General features: G+C 41.5%; 1 protein-coding gene across 1 annotated transcript; it reads right to left on the minus strand.

Moving 5' to 3' along the window:
• Positions 1 to 135: 135 nt before the first annotated feature.
• LOC128880608 (proton-coupled amino acid transporter-like protein CG1139) lies at positions 136 to 18,503 on the minus strand. The gene is made up of 8 exons (XM_054130872.1): positions 18,231 to 18,503; positions 8,963 to 9,012; positions 8,717 to 8,845; positions 7,794 to 8,066; positions 7,628 to 7,712; positions 1,907 to 2,179; positions 1,433 to 1,787; positions 136 to 1,171 (listed from the first exon to the last, which is right to left on the minus strand). The coding sequence occupies exons 1-8, from the start codon at positions 18,264 to 18,266 to the stop codon at positions 927 to 929; spliced, it is 1,446 nt and encodes a 481-aa protein (XP_053986847.1). The 5' UTR covers positions 18,267 to 18,503; the 3' UTR covers positions 136 to 926.
• Between the last annotated feature and the right edge of the window lie 1,759 nt (positions 18,504 to 20,262).

Here is a 20,262-nt window from a genome sequence, read left to right on the forward strand (position 1 = left end):
GTCAGGGATCTAATGGCACGCCAACAACTTTTTATTGAAGACACCGATGGATTCTTCGCTCTCGTAAGATGCAGCCGGGGATTGTGTGATTTCGGGATACAGATGGGTTTCGCTTATAGTCACGTGCTACGTGTCTATATAAAACACTAAACAGATCATTTTATTAAAATTAACGTAATGGTGAATGGTACTGACTATCTTAGGTTGAGATGATTGCGAGTATCTGACCCTTTGCCCGTGGCAAAGTATCGATAAGTGTACGACGATCTCGTGAAACGCGCGTCACGCATTGTCGAACTGAAAGCTCGAACGATGGACAAGAATAATAAAAGTTCTCGTTTAGTCCAAAGATTGGACAGACATTATTGCTCGAGCACAACGTTCACGGCGTGGTTCTATCTTGATTCCGCTACGACGTCGTCTATGTACATGAATAGATGACTTAATTCCTTCGTTCTAAACCAATCAAGATACATCGAAAGCTCGCTCGCATTTCATCCGAGTGCCAATCCCTTGATCCCATGATTCCAATCCAAATCACGGCTGTAACAAACGGATAAAAACAGTTCCTTGTCAGTAGGCGAACTTGACTTCGTTGAAACATCATCTCCAGAATTCGCCGATCGTGACGCGCACGTTGGCGCGTCGTCCTCTTCCTCTTCCTGTGCTCTCGAAACGGGACCCAGCTCGTCCCATATCGCACGACGCGAGGCGTATTTATGAAATACGTCCTCGAAAGGGAGCAAGATCTTCGTCCGAAGAATCCAGACCCATTCGTTAGGTACTCTTGCGGTGACGAATCCTCGCTATGTATCACATTGCCGCGTTCTTCCCCCGGGGAGCAACGCCTATCCTAATATTTTCTTCGCCTCGTTCACGATCGCCGCCGTTCGTGATCTCCTCGTCGACTTACGCGGACGAGTACCTCAAGAGAAGCTCGCGATGATGTCACGGAGGCTCGTGTACGTTCCGATTACCAGGCCCAGCAGCCCGAACAGGACCAGCGACATGTTCTTCGCCACCATCAGCATCCTCTCCGTGCGATCGTGCACGTTCCAGAACGTGCAGGTCTGAATAATCGCTGGAAAAGCTAGACCCAGCCCGGACAGGCACAGAGCACCGAACAGGGAGATGAAGAGTTCCAACTGCGGGATTGCTATGGCCAGCAAGACTGAAAAATGCAAGAAGAGAAACTTGGTATCGCGTTAACCGTTAGAGTAACAATCGCGAGAATTCTTATAGGACTAAATTATTTTTCTGTACCTATCAGAAATGGTGCGATCCAATATTTGTGGTGGTATTTATTTTTGTGACACCTTTAGAATTTACCAATCCTATCCAGTTTAATTTTTGCTAACACCTCACTTTTAGAATGAATTTATTTCATCCCTAAATGAACGTCCCCATATGTGACGAATGTGGATACACTTACACGTGACAAGGACTAGGACGGTCCTGACGACGTACTCCCACAAGATTTTGTGCGAGTTCTTCTCCATCATCGGTGCCATGTATTCGTTCCAGACGATGTCGATGGCCACGTAGCACTGGATAGGATGCGTGAAGAAGATGGCCACCGCCAGGAGGATCTGGACGCTCTTCGCGAGCGGCAGAGGCTCGTTCAGGCTGAAGGTAATGCTGCCCTGAATAGCGCTACCGTAACGTATGTATCCAAAGAATCCTATAGCGGTGTACAGAACTACGATGGTGCCCATTCCAATGTTGAGCACCCCGAAGGACTTGATGAAGTTCTTCGGTGCCTTCATCTCGTTCTCCAGTGGCATTATCTGAAATCAATGGTTGACAACGTTAGGATCGCTCTTAGCTACTTGGAATAATTTCAAGGACCGAAACTATTCCTCGGGAATCATTTCTGATAGTTGTAAGTCAGTTGTAAATTAGTCACCACGCCTATGGCCTCGAGAGCGAAGAGCACGGTGCCAAAATAGAGCGGGAAGTCCTGAACGTTCCCGATCGGCTGGCGATCTTCGAAGGACAATGGCTCTCTGAAGATATAATACAATATTATACCGAAACTGGCGAACGTGATGCCGTTCGCGATCGTCGAGCACGGAGCCAAGAACTTGAGGTTCCTGATCCAATTGACGAGGATCAGGGGCAACAGGATCGCCAGCATGTACAATCTCAAGTCGATCTCGGGTAGATAAGAATCCAATGCCTGCAATTCAGAGGGACGCGTGTCATTTATCGTAGAAATTAAATTCAGCGTAAAAGGTAATTATCCTAAAAGTGAAAACGGATTAAAGTTTGAACTGTCTTGCGTCATTCGAATATAAGTGTCGCTTACTATCGAAAGTGGAACTTAACGTAACATTAATTCCAACGAAATCAAGACGACATTTACGAAGCGAACGAGAAGATTTTCCGCCTAGCTCAACGAATCGCTCGAGGAACTAGTCACGACACTAACAACGGTCTAAACGATCTTTATCGACCTCGAGAGATCATCGATATCGTCTCCGTTATACTCCTAATTCAAGGACGGCCGGAAATGAACCGAGGCATATTTTAACGCGTACCATTTACGATCTGGCTGCACTCAGGCTTTGTCGTTACGTAAATGTGACGTAATCGCTGAAGCGCGAGCGTTTGTCATTTTTTGTTTTTTTTTTTTGTATCCTATCGTGCCTATCAATCCTTGAACAATTTGTCTGCGGAAAAAGGACGCTTCTATCTTTCAGATGAAATTGGAGAAATTGCCTCCAAGCGACTAGTCGCTAGAAAAGAAAAAAGAATCTGGAATCTAATTAAATTACACCAACGTGGTACGCCATCGTTTGCGTCGCGAGTACGTTAAGAATTAAGTATTCGACATGCGTATCGAAATCCTGCTGCAAGCCAGCTCTCAATTCGCTTTCCTCGAGGCGAAGGGCGTACGGAAAACCGCCTAACCGTATTGGGAGCGCGTTTAATCACGCGTCGATCAGCCTGGCGCACACGACCGCGACGTAATTCCACGGTTTCGTTAATCGAGTATAAAACGCGGCTCACGTAATGCGTTTCGTACGATGCAATTCTAGTCAGATTATGCTGATTAAACGCGAACGCGCCTCGCGGAGCGTTCTGTGCGACCAGGTACGTAACAACCTGCTCCTGATGGACGTGGTTGCTCTACGTGTCGGCTATTGTCATGCTCCACGCGCCGCCATAAACAACAGTAAAACTTGGTAATAGCCTCGACGTAGCAGGGTCGACGTAATAACTCGCTCGACGTACTACCACCAACGTAATACCACGCTCGACTTAACAGTCGATGGACCAGTAGATTCTGCACGCATCGGACGTAATACGATCGATGTAGTAACGCGGTGAACGTAAGTTAAGGAAGGTTAAGGAAGGTTTAACTCTAGGTTCACAAAGTTTCAAAGTATCTTTGCTGCATTACATCCTTTCCTTTTTTTTCTTTCTTTTATAGGTTGCTTTCTGAGAACTCTTTGATCGCGTTTATATTTCAAGACTATGCATATGACATCGTAGGAGTCTAAAGGAAATAACGATCCTTGGATCCACAGTCGACCGCTTTGTCTATGCGACCAATCCCGTACTCTACGTTTCGTATTCTTATTTGACTCTCTACAATATTATGAACATCATTATCTCTACAATGTCGAACGAGTCGAAATGATCGTGCTTTGTAAATCTAGTGTTGTTCAATTATCGCGTCGATGGTAGTACTGTGTCCAAGTAGTGACAATACAGAGAACATAGTCACGTCACCGACGGAACAGCACATCGAACCGTCGAATGTTGCAAATAATCGATCGACGAAACGTTTCGTTAAATCTCCGTTAAGATGTCGATGATAAAGGCGTTCGTCATCGTCGATGACATGCCAAATGGAGAAGCCAACCGCTTCGAAACGCCTCTTTAGCTGTCTAGACCGCCTTCAGACATTCCATTTTCGGTATATCTCATTTTTAATTGACGCCACGACCGTGATGGATCGTTCACTCTCTCTATTCTGATTCACGCTACGGCACAGGATGCACGATTAAGAGGGCAGAACACCTTAATCGGATTACAAGGGCAGTTGGTGGAAGAAACACAATCGTGTCTAGAATCGTGTTAGTCCTGAAACGAGCAACGACGACGTTAATGAAATTCACGAGGTGTGGCATTGCTTTCCACTATTTGTTGCTGCGGTAACTTCAATTACGACGCGACCGTTTTTACATTCCCGTAGAAAGCCGATTTTTGGATCGCTTCTCTTTTAAAAAATGTACAAGTTTTCTTTCGGGAATAGAGAGATTCAAATATAGAGTGAAATAAAAATTCTTTTCTTGGTAGCCTCGGTACCGATCGTTCGGCTGTAGAATGAACCCAAGTCTCTAGAAAAATATACACAATTAAGAAAGTTATACCGGAGACAAATAGAGACGAAATTCTAAGCTTCTGTGATTTAAGGACCGGTTCTTCCCATCGAATAACAATCGATCAAAGATGTTCGTCATCCCGATTCGACGTGAAACCGGTTCGACTTCTGTTCGTACGAACGACCATGTTTCCTAGCCGGAAAAATTGTTCCGAGCATGAAACTTTTTGCGTCATACACACACACACACACACATACACACACAAAATTACACCTCCTTTCCCGTCATAACCAGATCGAACCGATTCGAATCGGTCAGCGCGCGTGCGGTTATGCAACGAGACGAAAATATTACAGTGCGGCAGCGTGGACCACCTTCATAGACTGGGAAATCATCCCTGTGATTCTTTTTGCGTTGGAAATTACACGCGGGCAAACGTGATTGACATTTAATCGCCATGGGGGAACTGGGAACCGTATAATTTGATCAACTGAACACCTTGCGTCATTATCGTCAACATGTTATCACGCGTTATCACGTGTTATTGCATCTTTTTCTTCTTTTCTATATCCTTCAATTATTTATGTAAATTGAATGGGTGAATTCTTGCCGTGGATGTTCACAAGGAATTTAACAAACTTATTCAACAAAGAAAATAAATCTGGACAAGATTTCTAAATTCTGATAAGGTCGCAACGACGAATACTGTGAAAAATCTTAGAGTATATTGTTTCCAATCGTATCAAAATTTCAGCTTCGTACAAATGTTCACGAAAGCTATGCTTGAGACCTGGAACGGATCCTACATTAAATAAAATTGCACGAAAGAATTTCTATGAAAGTAAACACAGGCTTCGGTTGTTCAGTGTCTAGAAACTCGTCGAACGAGTGTTCTTCTGCTTCTAAACGCGCCAATGAATCAGAATCAACATTGTCGAGCGAGCAGGAGGGGGTCATGGTCCTCTCGTAAAAGTCTCAGAGGATCGATACGTTCCCTCGCGTTCACTTTACTGAATTCAGGTTTTCGCGAACAGTTGCATCCACATTCTCTATCCGCTTGGCGTAATAACAGGTGTCGTAACTGTGCCGCTAACTATCCATTACATTGCGTAGTACGCCACGCGTTCCAACGCCTGGCTGAACCGACGCTGACACGGTCCTCTTCGTCCAGTTTCCAAACTGGTTGGCTCCCGGTTTGTCAGCTATTTTCCTCGTGCGTAATTACGCGTACCATCAATTATGTAATCGATTGCCACGACTAAAGCAAACGAAGAGATAATAGCAATTAACTCTCTACCAATTTGGAACCGAATTGAGCCTCGATTCAAATTCTAGCAGCTACCATTTCTATACTATGCTTGCGTTGGTTACAGATCGGTTGCACACCTCAAATGTCTAAATATATAATCGAGAGGCTTGAGACAAAAATTTCGAGTACTTGGCTCGGTAGTTTCAACGTTGATATTCATATCGGAAGCGAATTGAAATGTAAATGTTTACCATGAACTGAGCTTGACAGAGTTAACTCGTCTGTAATAATTTGCATCTACAAGGACTCGTTTCTAGGTGAAAATCGACACGGTGGAGCGGGTTGAACCAACGCGAGCATAATTCCCTGGAACGATCATTCGTTGTTGAGGGACATCCGAGCGAAACGAAGCCGACTCGAGCGACTAGAAACGACCTTTTCCTCGAGATTTATGACAAGTCTCGCGAGTCCTTCCGATTCTCCAATAGGCGGTTCTTTGTTCTTTGAAGACACTGCACGATGCACTGAATATCAAGTACTTCGTGCAGAATTTTCGTTTCCTTCTTCATTTTCGAAACAACGAAATTTCGATGAATCATTCGCTGGTTGGTCCTCGCCAGTTTCCGTGGACGGTTGACCAACGCGTAAATCGTGACTCATACAGAAATAATTGTAAAAAAGTAAGCGTATCTCTGACTCAATACCTTCGCAAAGTTTACAAACTTGCCATAATTTGCTGCAAATAATGGCGGTACGAATTGTAACATTTCTCAGTCTTGCCTCGTCTTTCGTATCCTTCTTGTAGAAATGTGATATTAACCCTTAGAAGCTTGATTTTCCAAATTAAATTTTCAAAAAATATCAATGTACCTACTATTTCAACAATTTTAACAGTTGACGTTTATTTTTTTCAATTTGTTCAACAGAACGTTATGCAATGGTAACATACATACAGCCAAATATTAAAAACGAATCAATAATAATTTGATTTAAAAGTCCGGTCTGAAATTTGAAACTTAGGGCATTTAAGGGTTAACGTATAACCTCGCGCATGGGATTCGACACTCTTTTGAGATTCGAAAGCTTCGATAAATTATACAAAAATTCTCCGTCTCGAATATTGTCCTGTCATCGATACAATTGCAAACGTGGAATACACACATGCTGCTAGCAGCTATCGCGGACCTAGGAGAGACTTCGAGAGGAAATATGCTTTTTCTAACAGAAAACGGTGGTCCAAAGCTGCGATCGAGCTTGGAGGAAGTACCTGTGGCCGTTTCCGAGGTGGCACACGGTCGTAGCTCAGTATTCGGTGGATATTTAGTAGACTGTGGTCGTGACGACGACCGAAACGGCTAGTGTCCTCGTAAATAAGTCTTCAACGGACGGTCACATCCTCTCCCTGACGAAATGTCAACGAACCTGGCCGTGTACGCGTATCATCACCTTGACTTGGCATCGCTTGGCGTTCGTTGCGCCGTTTAATCGTTTATTCCTCGCGCCGCGTGTTTCCCTGACCTACATGCTCCTTTTCCTCTGCCCACACGGTCTACAGCCGCGGTCGTTCGAGTGGGTCTCTTTCGCGGTAAAAACCGGATTAACGCGGTTAATAAGAGCAGCGAGGCTGTTCTTGCGACGGATTGAACAAATAAATGCCGACGACTGTACTGCTAATCACGAAAGTGACCTAAAGAATCTGGAGGAATACATCTTAGCGATTTGGTTTTCTGCTGGAACCTTTATCGTACGAGTCTTCTTTATTCATGCGCTCTATTCCGACGTTCTGCTATGTGGAGTTCTCGCATAACGGCGAGGAATAATTATCGAAGGAGTTCGATAGGAGAGGTAGCGACTCGATGGGATATAACGATGGGGAAGGAAGACTAAAACATTGTGTACAAACAGATGTATCTAATAACATCTTCTCTATCTCTAAATACAGCAATTGCGTTCAATTTTTAACACTTTCTCTGTAGATTAAAGTTCTAGGACGAGTTCTGGGATTGTTCTACAAGAGAACGATTGATTAAGCAATTGTACTCACCATCTTCAAGTTCGTGGCGATGAATACGGTGTACACGCAGCAGCTCCCCAATTGGTATATCATCAGGAACACGTTTATTACGTGTCTGTAAACAAACCCAAGTCTCATGAATATGCTGTAGTGGATATTTAAAAGAATTATAAAAATATATATTCGATGGACTTACACAGAGGCTTTGGCGCAACACCTGAAGGGCGCTGGGCCCTCCATGAGGGCAGCTTCCGCTGTCGCAGGGTAGGTCAGCGACGGAACCCTTTTCCTTTTGCTGAGCTCGTATTGCGAGGTGACGAGAATTCGTATGCAGTAAGTACAGAGCAGACCTATGATTATGGTGGCCACTATACCAACAGCGTAGCCCGAGTTGTGAAAAGCTCTAGGCATCGCGAGGATTCCCGTACCCAAACTGCCCTTCAGCAAGTGGAGTAACGTCTCGGCGCTCCTGAAACGATCGTCGTCGAGGACCAATTAACCCTTTGCACTCGGATGTCTCTCCTGATGAGACATCGCGAATCTAGCAAACTTTATCAACTTTACCGAATGACACATGACGAACTTATCGGAGCGTAAAATTTGTAAACGTGTACGATTCCTCGGAGGTTTCCAATAGCACGATTCCAGTAGAGCATGATTCCAGTAGAGGTCCAAAAACGTGCTAGTGTCTAAATACAGGTAGACTAGCAGGTACCAAACGAAAGCGGTAGCCCGTTTTTGGACCCCTTCCTCCACGCATCGTGACATTTTATTATCATTCCGTGACGATAACGCTAGTCTCCGCGGTTTCTCGAACCGACGGCGGTTTCACGGAGGACAATCTTACTCTTCCGCTTCATGACTAATCGCCGCGACGAATTACCGTGTAATTTGTGTCCAGAGAAACGCGGTCGGAATAAACGATAGGCCGTCTCGCATGCGTGCAGCGTACGTCATTATGCAAATCCTCGCGAATGTATCTGGTTTACATTTTTATGTTTCATTTCGAGGAATGGTTACGCCGGTGGATATCCGAGGAAAGCGAAGGAAAGGGGAAATGAAGAAATTGGTGTATTCAAGGAGGAGACAGGTAGAACGAGAGATTAATTTGAAACTCACGTCGTGGGATGCTCGACCTCTCTGTGATTATACGGATCGTAGTCTTCCTCGTACACCTGCACGCTCTTCTTGTTCTTGTCCTCGAGCTCTAGGACGTAGACGTTCCCTCGGTTGCGTCCTGGCTCGAAACTGAATATCAATTCGAGGATTAGCGATCGCTAAATATTACTACGTTAATTACATATTATTTCCGACATAATATAAAAAAAAAAAAAAACGATGCTATTTTGGAAAAAAATACCGTACCCATTTTGACTCTTGGTCGACGCAGTCCATTTCTTGGCGTCCAGAACATTCTGAAAAAAAAAGAAATAGTCTATTAGTAACTTGTATATATATATATTTTTTTTGTTTTGTATAAATAACATTCGAACTACAGTTTCATTTTCTATAAAACGTTTCCAAGTACCTACAATACAATCCTACAACACAATCATCGCGTCGACTATCTGCGTATTAAATTCAACCTCTTACACAATACGATCGTTAATTATGTCCGTCCTCTGATAAACCACTCATCAATTACTCTCCAATTCGACGCTGAAAAGGAGGATGTCTCGCGTTTCTCTTTTTCCGTCTAATAAATTTCACGATTTGCACGTACAATTGCCTCATTAACGCAAACGCATTAAATTACCCCGTCGAAGATTAACTTCCATTTGACGGACGACGGATCGCGTATCCTGCGACTGATAAAAATCAGCGAACGAGGCACGGCGCGTCGGAATAGAGACGCAAACACGATCCTCCGTGGCCATCGCCATCGGAAAAACTCTTCGTCAGGCCGCGATTCACGGTCGAAGATGAATGGTAACCGGAATGATGAGCGCTAAACCAAGCATACCGATGATTACGAGCGAGCCACAAGATTGCCTGTCGATAGGAACGTGCTCGCGACGTGTACACATACGTGATGGGAGAAACTAATTCGAGGATACTAAAACTCCGCGAATGTATACGACATACATCGCCCTCGATGCTCAACTTCCCTTTAATTCCCCTATTCTCGCGAAATCGAGTCGTTCCAAATATAGAAATTACCCGTGGAAATTGATCCTGTTCCTTTACATTCGATTGTTTATAAGTGCAGATTAAACAAGGATATTTACACGGCATTTTGTTACGTGAAATTATTAACCTTCCAAATAAATGGTGATTCACCAGAGAAAGGTCCAGAATTAATTCCTACACCCACCTCGTGTATGTTCGATTCTCCAAAACGCAGCTCCGCAACAACGGAACTCTTTCACGTGTTCCCTTCAAATAAAATGACCGTTAACACGTGTTCAGGAACATTTTGCGCGTCCTGTATCGAGACGAGTCGGATGCCGACGATCGATTAAACGGCATTGACGGCCAATTTCGATATTTTTATTGCCGTAGTAAACTATTATTGCGCCACGCGCTCTGTACAATCGAGCCGCGAAAGTGTTATGAAAGATCCGTCGCGCAGTGATCTCATACGAGCAAATATTTCCATCTCCGCAGCTGGCGGTCCCAAGCTCCCTCTGTTCCCCGCCACAAATGGGATTTTCCGTTTACAGAGATCCGTAGACGCGTGTCGTAAACCCCAACGTTATCGAGATTTAACGGTGGTTATCGCGTGAAAATTGTCGGTACGATAAAAAAAATAAAGAACGACGACCGAAGGAGATCACCTGGCCGCACGTGGCGAGGCTACCGAGCCAGTCGATCTGTTTATGACGTTCGGAGAAACGATCGTTTGCTTTATTGCAGTAATTATCGAGCGCTATCGATAACTGAGGGAATAATTGCTTGTGAATCTTCCTATTTTTACAGGGCATCGCTTCCGGAGCTTTTTTTTTTCATCGTGGAAAAAATTGTTATCTCGGGACATACATATTTATAGAAGTTTCCGTGATTATCGATATTAAATATAGACGCGTGGAAATGATAAAATTTTGTGAAAATTGACGCTGACATGAGAAAAGTCACGAGACATTATTTTTATGGGACCGTGTACGTAGTTTGAATTTTCAACAAAATGCTCCTCGACTATTCTGCCAGACAGATGGTACTGCCGCATCACTGAACATGCAAAGTATAGCTCCGTCTGGCTGATCAAGAGTGTCTGTATCTACTGGCGCGACACTGCTACGTCGAACTGTTTGCAACGTATAATTAGCGAAAAGGTTCGAACACCTTCTCTCGACACCTCGATAAAGAACGTTCTTGAAACGATAATCCAGCCGCGAATTTCAGACAAAATACTCGAATTGTAAATGTTATTAATAAGAGAACGATTCAAATGTTGAAGCACGATCGATGGCAATCCTTATCGATCCAAGCGAAATATCCTGGAATCCATGAGTATGTTCCGTATCGTGTTTCTGTTTTCCATGAAAGATACAATTTTCGCAAACATCCGCGTTACACCGTCATTTATCGGTAATGACAGGAATGTCACGAAGGAATTCCAAACAGGATGAATCAAGGTAGCTCTCTAGAAACGGAATTAATTATCAAATTCAAAGAAACGGAATTAATTATCAAATTCAAAGAAACGTATTTACCTAGACGTAAATATAAAGAACGAACCGTGCTACTTCGATATTCCATCCACGTAATAATTTAATTTACGCTGCGCCTCGATGATTAACGATTCCCAATGACAAAGTCGATGTCATTGAGACCTGTTAATCGCTGACAAACGAATTAAATTATTGCTGTTACTAATCTCTTATATAACCGACGCTTGACCTAGTCATTATTGTTATTAATCGCTCATCGACGATATTCCTGACTGTTGGACAAAGTTTCCGTACTTGTAAACTCTGTACATTGAACATTTATTTCGTTGAACTTTGCTTCGTATATCGCGCGTAGTGAATCACATATTTAATCTCTGTATTATTTTTCTCTTTTGTCTTTCTATCTTCCTATTATTTCAAGCGAAGCAATATTAAACAACGAATCCGAATTCCAGGAATTTAATTGTATAATTTATACATCGCCGGTTATTATATCGTTCGTGCAAACTGTGTAAACTTTCAGTCATTTTGCGAGAATCAGGCAAGACCGAAAACACCGTCTGTTATTGTTTTGTTCGTGGAAAAGATGACGGGACATTGTGCGACGACGAAAAAAAAAAAAGTCGACAATTATGAAATAAGCGTTAACGCGCGCGTTAAACACGGTTGTGGTTTCCTAGACCGTTTGCCAAAAGCTCGTCGAACCGTCGAATCGAACGAGTAATGGGCGAATACCTCAAAACATAGGCGTTCGGTTGACACACATAATAACTCGAGTTAGGATTACATTAAAAATCAAACGATTTTTCATCTCCCTCGATAAGCGAGAATTCGATCGAAGTCGCGTATAAACTAAAACCACCTTGAGAGCTTTTAATTCCCATTTTTCCCTTGCCGTAAGTCGTCGAAAGCTGCAGGATAATCCTCGTATCAGCGCGGTTGATCTTTGCTCTGCCACCGAACAAATATCACGAGTCTCGAATCTCCGATCTCTCGTTCCAATTTGCTTTCGAGAAGCTTCCCGATGGAAAGAATATTTTCGCAAGCGTCGCAAAAGGTCGGAATCGATGACCATAAACAGCGAATGTTGCCTAAGTGTCGCGTGGCTATCCCCACCACGTCTTGGGACCGCTCACCTAATAAACGTCTGAACCGTTTATTTTCTCGGAGAAAAGGAGAGCTGGTGTTTCAAGGTGTATATTCATCGCTCAAAGACGTCGTGTCAAAAGTGACGCGTTACGCCAAGGCTTAATTAGATCAGCCGAGAAACGCGAGAGGAGGACATCTAGCAATTTTAACATCAAGTAATCGCTGTCTATGATACCAGCGAACCGGAAATCTCGCGAAACGAGCCACGGTCTTCCTGGAACAATATTCTCTGCGTCGCGGATTCTAATTCCTGCGCGAGCCAATAGAGTCTTTCAGCGAGCGAAAATAGAAACTAATTGATTGGCATCCAAGAGGACAAAATAATGTTCCCGTGTTTGCTATAGAAATAGCCAGGCACGCTGATTAATACTGTAAACAAACAATATTTCTGTGCCTTTATATTCGATCGTTCACAACTCCAGTTTCAATCATTTCTATATCTAATAACTTCGCTGATTTCCTACCGTTATTTTAGTAATTATTTTTTTTCCAATTTCTGGTGTCACACGTTCGGTAAACTCTCTCGAAAAGCAGAAGCACGTTCCAGCTATTAGTGGTAGACTTTTAAAGCGAACAGCTAAACATAACTTATCGAATGTAATTCGCCTTATTCTACGTAGCAGGAAAAATATTGGAATTTTATGCTAAAACATCTTTTATCTATGCTTGGAATGCACTTGGCTTAACTCTGCGACAACTGTTCTAGCAAAGCAATTTTACAGATTAGAAATATGCCATTGAAACTGTTGGAAAATGAAAAATTGTACAGTTTTAAAGAGAAGCATTCGAAAATTGTCTTGCAATGGCACAAATGACTGCGCAACAGGAATGCAATGGAGTTACAAACGCGATGAATCTATTATCCACGCGAGTACGTGGACTGTTTCTGTGTTTTCTGTTAGTTAGAGTGATTTTACTCGGGTACGTTCTGTTTAAAAATCGTTTATGCGTACTTTCTAATGAAGTGGCGAGCCTTCGAGGCGATTTGTTTGTTGCCCAAGAAAAAGGGCGACGAAGCGTGCTGCGTTTCTTGCGAATAATAAAATATCAGGAATTGGCCAACCAAATAGAAAGTTATTTCACGGTGTCTGACCGGTGAATCGCAGACAAATCTCGATTGCTCTTCTTAACAATCGATATTCGCTTCCCATTAATTGCAAAAGCCATTCGTCACTGTTGTTGCAAAACGTTGGTGAACGTTTTTGGGTAATATTATTCAAACAGCTCTCATTTTCAGTCAAATATAGTTACTCAAAATGTAGATACAAAATTGTTAATTGAAAGTAAAGGAAAAATATCGAAACAGACAAAAATAATACGAAAGAACACGCGGTAAGAAATATTAAAGAATTCTAATACCGATTCCTATTCTAACGTATTGTTGAAAAATGTTGCGTTACTTTCTTTGTAAGTTTACTAACAATCACCGTCATTTTCATGAATTTGCATATTCTTTTCGTTTGGTTCTAACGTATTACCGTAATACGAGCAAAAATGTATCGGTCGAAAAGACAATCCAATTGACGTAATCGTCGACGAATGCCATCACCGTTATCAGCAAGATAAACTCGACGAACGAGCCTTTTTATTAACGCCGAAATACCTGGTTAGCAAGTGCGTAGGAGTACGTGAACATTGTACTGAGACAAGGCTAGAATGTTCGATTGTATCAAAAATCAACGACTGTCTAACCGAATTACCCGTGTTTTCTAACTCGTAACCGAGGGAACTTCAAGAACATCCAAGATCTATCGCGCTTTCTAACAGGTAACGTTTGCGATAACTGAAGAGCCACGGCAAACACTACAACGATATTAAGAGCGAATGATAAAAGAGAATGTTTCAAGTAGAACGACTTCATAACTTTTTCCTTCGTTACACTCGAAGCATGTTTCTTTTAATCTCTATTACAATTTTATTTCCAGTTTAATTCGAGTTTTTTTTATATTTTCATAATATGGTTTCTATTTCAGAGACTACTTCCGAGTATTTGAATGGGAAGAGATGAACGATCTTCCGAAGAAATTGAATACCTTCGCTTCTTCTACAATTACACGTTTTTGCTGATAGGATCGGCGTACTAAAAATAAAGATATACGACACTTCCTTGAAGAATGTTTAAGCATATTTGTCGATAAGTCTAGTTCGAAAAGGCGCAGGATTAATTTCTACACCCAATAAAACTAAGAAGAGGATCGTATCTTTTTTATTATTCTTTGCGTAGAAAATAAAACGTATTATCTTATCAACTAGAAGCAGTAGCTTCTATAATAGAAAATACTTAAACATCTTTTAAGCCCTCGGATACCAATAAACTCTGATCGTATAAATTGTTTAATCCAATAATCATTCCCTTCCTTCTTGCAAAAATTCGTTCTTAAAATATCTTGTAAATTTATTATACCAGAGAAACAATTTATTGCTTCGAAATCATGAGAGCTTCGTAGTCGAAAACGTTACTTCTTATCGCAGAGATCGATCTGGGCCGATTGAACTCACTCGTAAAACATTCGTTAATCACGTTCCTCGGTAACGAGCGATTAGTTAATGAATATTCAGTCAATGGTTAACACCCACACTCGAAATAAGTTTATCTGGGTATCAGAGCTGATGGATTCGCGATGCTTATTGTTGATTCGTCGATTTCATTGAATTGCTTCGACAAGAACAGATACCCCCGTAAAAGAAGATTCGCGGATCGAATCGTTGGATCCTCCCTTTCGTATGAAAAATTTCCAGCCCGTTATCGGGTGTACCCTAAAAAGTTCCACGACTTTAAGATGGCCTCAGTGCGTGCTCGAGCCATTATCAGGTAGCACGATCTTCGAAAACAAGACAACGCAAATGGGAACGCATTACAAACATTCGATATCGCGGCTAGTATTGTTATTGAGGGCAATTATTTTTCACCAGATACGTTTTCGATGCCAAGGTAAATTTCCCGAAGACAGAAAATGGATTATTAATCGTTTCAAAGAAAATCCTGGTGCTTTTCTCGCCGAGAGTCCGCGAATAAATACGCGATGCGTTCAAATTTCCCGCGTTCGAGGATCAAGCACGGTCGGTAACGCGAGATCTGTCTCGATCACGCGATGCCGCGGATTCGTAGTCCTTACAAACGATCTTATTAAAGTTCATGTAGATTTTATATTCGTGCGAGGGATACTAATAATGCAAGAATCCTTTGAAAAATATGATACGGGTCACGAGGGGATTCGAACTCAGGACTTTCAGATCATGCGTCGACGTTTCTACCCACTGGACCATTCCGCACCCTACCATTAATGTTCCTGTTTGACTCGTTACTGTGTATGGACGAACGTGGAACGTTAACTTTAAATTTCGAATTTTTTAAATTAAACGTTTTTGGAATTGAAACACATCTTGCAACGATTTCTTTGCACACCCTTTCGAATATTGCATTCAAATTTTCTAAACGAATACGAAGTTCCTGACGCTTCTGTCTTCGTTGTTTTCAAACTTTCGAGAATATTTTTGAAAAAGAACAAGACACGAACACGAGGCAATTACCACGAAGGGTATAATTTTGATACTGCGTTCGGGCAGATAACGACGATCGTCCAGTAACCGAGAAAACAAAGAATAATTTTTATCTGTTCATTTGTGACTAAGCTGTCGATGTGAAACATAATTTAAAGCACTTTGCATTTTGCAAGTGATGGTTAAAGAATTCCTCATCATTTTCTGTACACAATTTACCCTAACGCGAGTTTCCGAACTTTTCCACTTATTACATGAAAGCGCGTAATTAATCGTTACATCGACCAATGACTATAGCCTATATTCTCCATCTTTATTATTTTTGAACAGCCCGATACTTTATCGGAACACTACAAAGACCTCTCCGATCTCAAAAATCAGAGACTTGAAATTCGAGAAGTATCCCTTTCGAAAACAAAACTTGATTCGATTAAAACTGTAGCTTTCCTATGCTACTATAGCGCTACGTAGACCTCTCCGATCTCAAAAAGGGAGACTTGAAATTCGAGAAGTATCCCTTTCGAAAACAAAACTTGATTCGATTAAAACTGTAGCTTTCCAATACTACTATAGCGCTACGTAGACCTCTCCGATCTCAAAAAGGGAGACTTGAAATTCGAGAAGTATCCCTTTCGAAAACAAAACTTGATTCGATTAAAACTGTAAATTTCCTACACTAGCGATTATTGGCGCCGCATAGTACGCAGTTTCATACAATATCGTCCTTCAAACGCGCCAGAATTTTTCGTTCGGTCAACGGACTTTCCCTTCCCTGCGATACGCGATATGTAGTTGCGATCGATCAACTTCGCAGCGATTGCGAGACTATCGCGCAACATTGTCTCTCGCGTTGAAAATTGACTGAAAATCATCGTGGGTTCGACTTACGAAGTGCAGATCGAATCGATACAGGTAGCCCTGATCGAGTGTTAATTACCTATTTCAGAACGGATGGGCGATATTCGATTACGCGGAAATGTAGGTTAAACGAACTTCCTTGATTGCACGTGTGCGCGCACAGCTGGGTGTTTCAAAAGTCTACACGATATCAATAATGGCTCGTTATTAATGAGAATAGATGATATTTGCGCAAAGAATCCGTTACTGACTAGTCGCGATTTTCGAGTTAACGACTCTTCAAAGTATTTGTTTACATTGAATTTCGTTGTGTGTTCAAGGATACGGAACTCTGTTGTCGCAGTGTCTAAGAATGATTAAACGAATCTATACATACTTTCAAAAGTGCTATTCGCGTGTACCGGACGAATTGGCAACGAGACGAAAATGACTTCTGTCTACGCGGTTTAGTTTTAAGAAACCGCCTCGCACTCTTCCCCGATTAAAGTTCGCTCTCTAAAGAAAATAACAGCGAAGTGCGCGGCGTATCGTGAAACTGCGGTGTACGCGCCGAAAGAGTTCGATTACCGGAAGTCGAATGGACCTTTATCGCATCCGTGTTGCGTAATTCCTATCGATACGAGCCGAACGAAGGAAAACTGGAATTTGCTTGCGAGTTAATTGAAACTACGCTTGCCGATCGGAAATTCAATTAATTTTTTTCTACGCTACTTTCGATCTAGTGTTCGATCACGTTTCCAGACGTTACGTAAATATGGATAACCTAAGATTTATTTACAAAGCAAACGTGATCGGTCGAAGGAATTACATTCATACGAACGATTCGACTCGACATTGTTTATTGTTCTACTTTGATATTTAGTCGAAACAAAATTTAATTATTGGCGATTAACTCGGTGACGTAACCACGTATCAAGTTAGACGAAATATAATGTTGATAAACGATAACCATTATCGGTAACCTGAACAATGTATACCTAACTGGGCACGGGGTAAAATAAACACTTCCAATCTTCGACGAGGTCGTATTCAGATTACGAGAATGAAAGGAAACTAAAATTAATCTAGCAACGAAAATAAAATATATAAAAAAAAAACGCGTGAAGGAAAGAAAATACATGCATATAATTTCGACAGGTATTCCTGTATCGGTAATTAATGTAACGAAATATAATATTGCCAAGCTTGAGATCGTTCAAATATCAGTTAATTCTCGCTAAACAATGTCGTACACCATGTAAACAGTAGACGATGAAGTTTCAAATATGAGGAAATGTAGTACAAAGCTACCGAAGCCAACATCTAAGACAACTAATAAATATCTGCCATCATACAGTACGAACGCTGCGTAACTTTCATTTCACGAAATTTACGATAGCCTCCCTATTCTAGAAATTGAAAAAATCAACGCTCCGAAATGATCCGCCCTCTGGGACGATAGTTATAGAAGAGCCACTGTTGAAAAGTGTCGAAACACAATAAGGTAAGCGTCGTAAGTACAATGTCACACTAACCGTGCTCGATGTAAATCCCAAATTGTCGTGCGACATCGCAGGGGGTCACTTCTGTTCACAAAGAGGCGAATATTCACTCTGTATCGGGCTGCGTCGAATGTCGATACAAAAGAGTCACGGACGCGAGCAAGGTTAAGGTAAATGAGAACGCGAAGTAACGAAAGATGCGGAAAAAGGACAACCGGTTCCGTTCAGTTTGTTGTGATACAGTGCATTATATTCCGTCGCGACAGGTACGGCCGCCGCTATACGACTGATCAGGGTTCGCGCCAAGTATTGTTTATATACCATCGTGGCACACACCGTACACCGTACTCTTGCCATTTCGTTTGCTGGTCACTCACGGCGTGATTCGGATGCGACGATGCGGTTCGACTACCGTACGAAGCCTACTCAAGATTGGAATCTAACACGAGCCGGTTTGCCATAGAGACACTTTACCTTTCGTAATTCCCCGATAGACACAACCAACAAACTTAGGGAAACATTTACTTGACAATTGAATGGTAAAGAAGAACTGTGCTGTTTTTAATTTTCCCTCCAATACACATTCTTTGTGCGTGGGTACATTGCCATGTACCTCAGGTCCATCAGGTCTTGAGAATTCAGGAGTATGGTATTCTGGTAACGAAAGAAATAAATTGTGTAAATATAAGAGCACAGAGTTCATTTCTATAGTTAATAATATAATAAGAAATTTCGATGTTTCATTCCCAGACACCGTTGGAACACCTCGACTATTAACCGCTTTGCTTGAGCTGATAAATAAATAAATGAAACTTGAACTTAATTCAGGAGGGTGGTATTCTGATAACAAAAGAAATAAATGTGTGAATATAAGAGCACAGAATTAATTTCTATAGTTAATAATATAATAAGAAATTTCGATGTTTCATTCCCAGACACTGCTGAACCACTTTGCTTAAGTAAATAAATAAGTGAAACTTAAACTTAATTTAAAATTGTAACGAAGTAAATGCGGTCTTCTCCTTTTCATTTTACACTCCTTTATTTTTCCCTGATAACCTGTATTTAAAAAGTGAAAATAAGAAAACGCTGTATTCCTTTGATGGATTACTGAGATAGACTCTAAAGTAGTTAATAGGTTAAGGAAAACCGCGTGTAAAATTAATATACGATAAGACGTGTCGTTCGAAGCCAATGAGATAGTTGTGGAATTGTTTTTAAAAACGAGTCAAGCGATGTTAATCAACGGTTAAAAATTCCAGATCCTAACCCTTGTTTTTCGAAAGACGTGATAATTCTTGATAACCATCTAACGTAATTTTAAATCGATACAACAGCGCAATACGGCGGAGAACGACACAACTTTTACTACGCATATATCGCGAACATGTTTAGGGAAGAATCCTACTTTTCTACATTTCGTTGAAAATATCTTTCTTTATAAGAATGCATCTCCTGACAATAAAATTGGTCAAAATATTAAATATACCTGAACAACATAAAATTTGCAATTGCTTCAACATTCGAGAAACCTGACATGCAGATAAAGCGTGGAAAAATATTACTTATCTATCTTTCATTATCGATCGATATCCATCTTCAAGGGATGATAAGTGATTTGCAAACGACAATTTGCAAAGTTCAGGATGGAACACCTATATTCATGAGCATCTCGAAAAGCATCGCAGGTAGAAGAAACCGTCCAACATGAAACATAAATAATAAGGTCTTTTTCTTATAAATATTCGAATAGCTACAGTGGAGTAGCTACTTGTAATTCGATAACATTTTCATTGAAACTTTGCGATTACTCATTGAAACGATATTTCTCTGCGTTTCTCAGTTTGGTAAACTGTTGTGGTACGGGGCACGAGAGAACGAACCTAAACTTAACGCGATTGTTATTAAAACACGCGTGTGTTTACGGTGCTACCAAGGCGTTTAATGCACGTATTATTTTGGCTCGATACATCATTTTCAGACGTATCGTACCAGCTTGCTACGATACTATAATAATTAGAACAAAGAGAGTTTTCCTTTGCGGTACAGTGTTTTAATTCGCAAC

Source organism: Hylaeus volcanicus, chromosome 8, assembly GCF_026283585.1.
Source record: "Hylaeus volcanicus isolate JK05 chromosome 8, UHH_iyHylVolc1.0_haploid, whole genome shotgun sequence".
NCBI classification, from domain to species: domain Eukaryota; kingdom Metazoa; phylum Arthropoda; class Insecta; order Hymenoptera; family Colletidae; genus Hylaeus; species Hylaeus volcanicus.

Excerpts from the sequence above, each read along its gene's own strand:
- LOC128880608 (XM_054130872.1), bottom strand. The coding sequence starts at position 18,266 with ATGTCGCACGACAATTTGGGATTTACATCGAGCACG. Across the intron at positions 8,846-8,962 it reads TCGACCAAGAGTCAAAATGG|TTTCGAGCCAGGACGCAACC; the intron begins GTACGGTATTTT and ends ATTGATATTCAG. Across the intron at positions 2,180-7,627 it reads TCGCCACGAACTTGAAGATG|GCATTGGATTCTTATCTACC; the intron begins GTGAGTACAATT and ends TCTGAATTGCAG.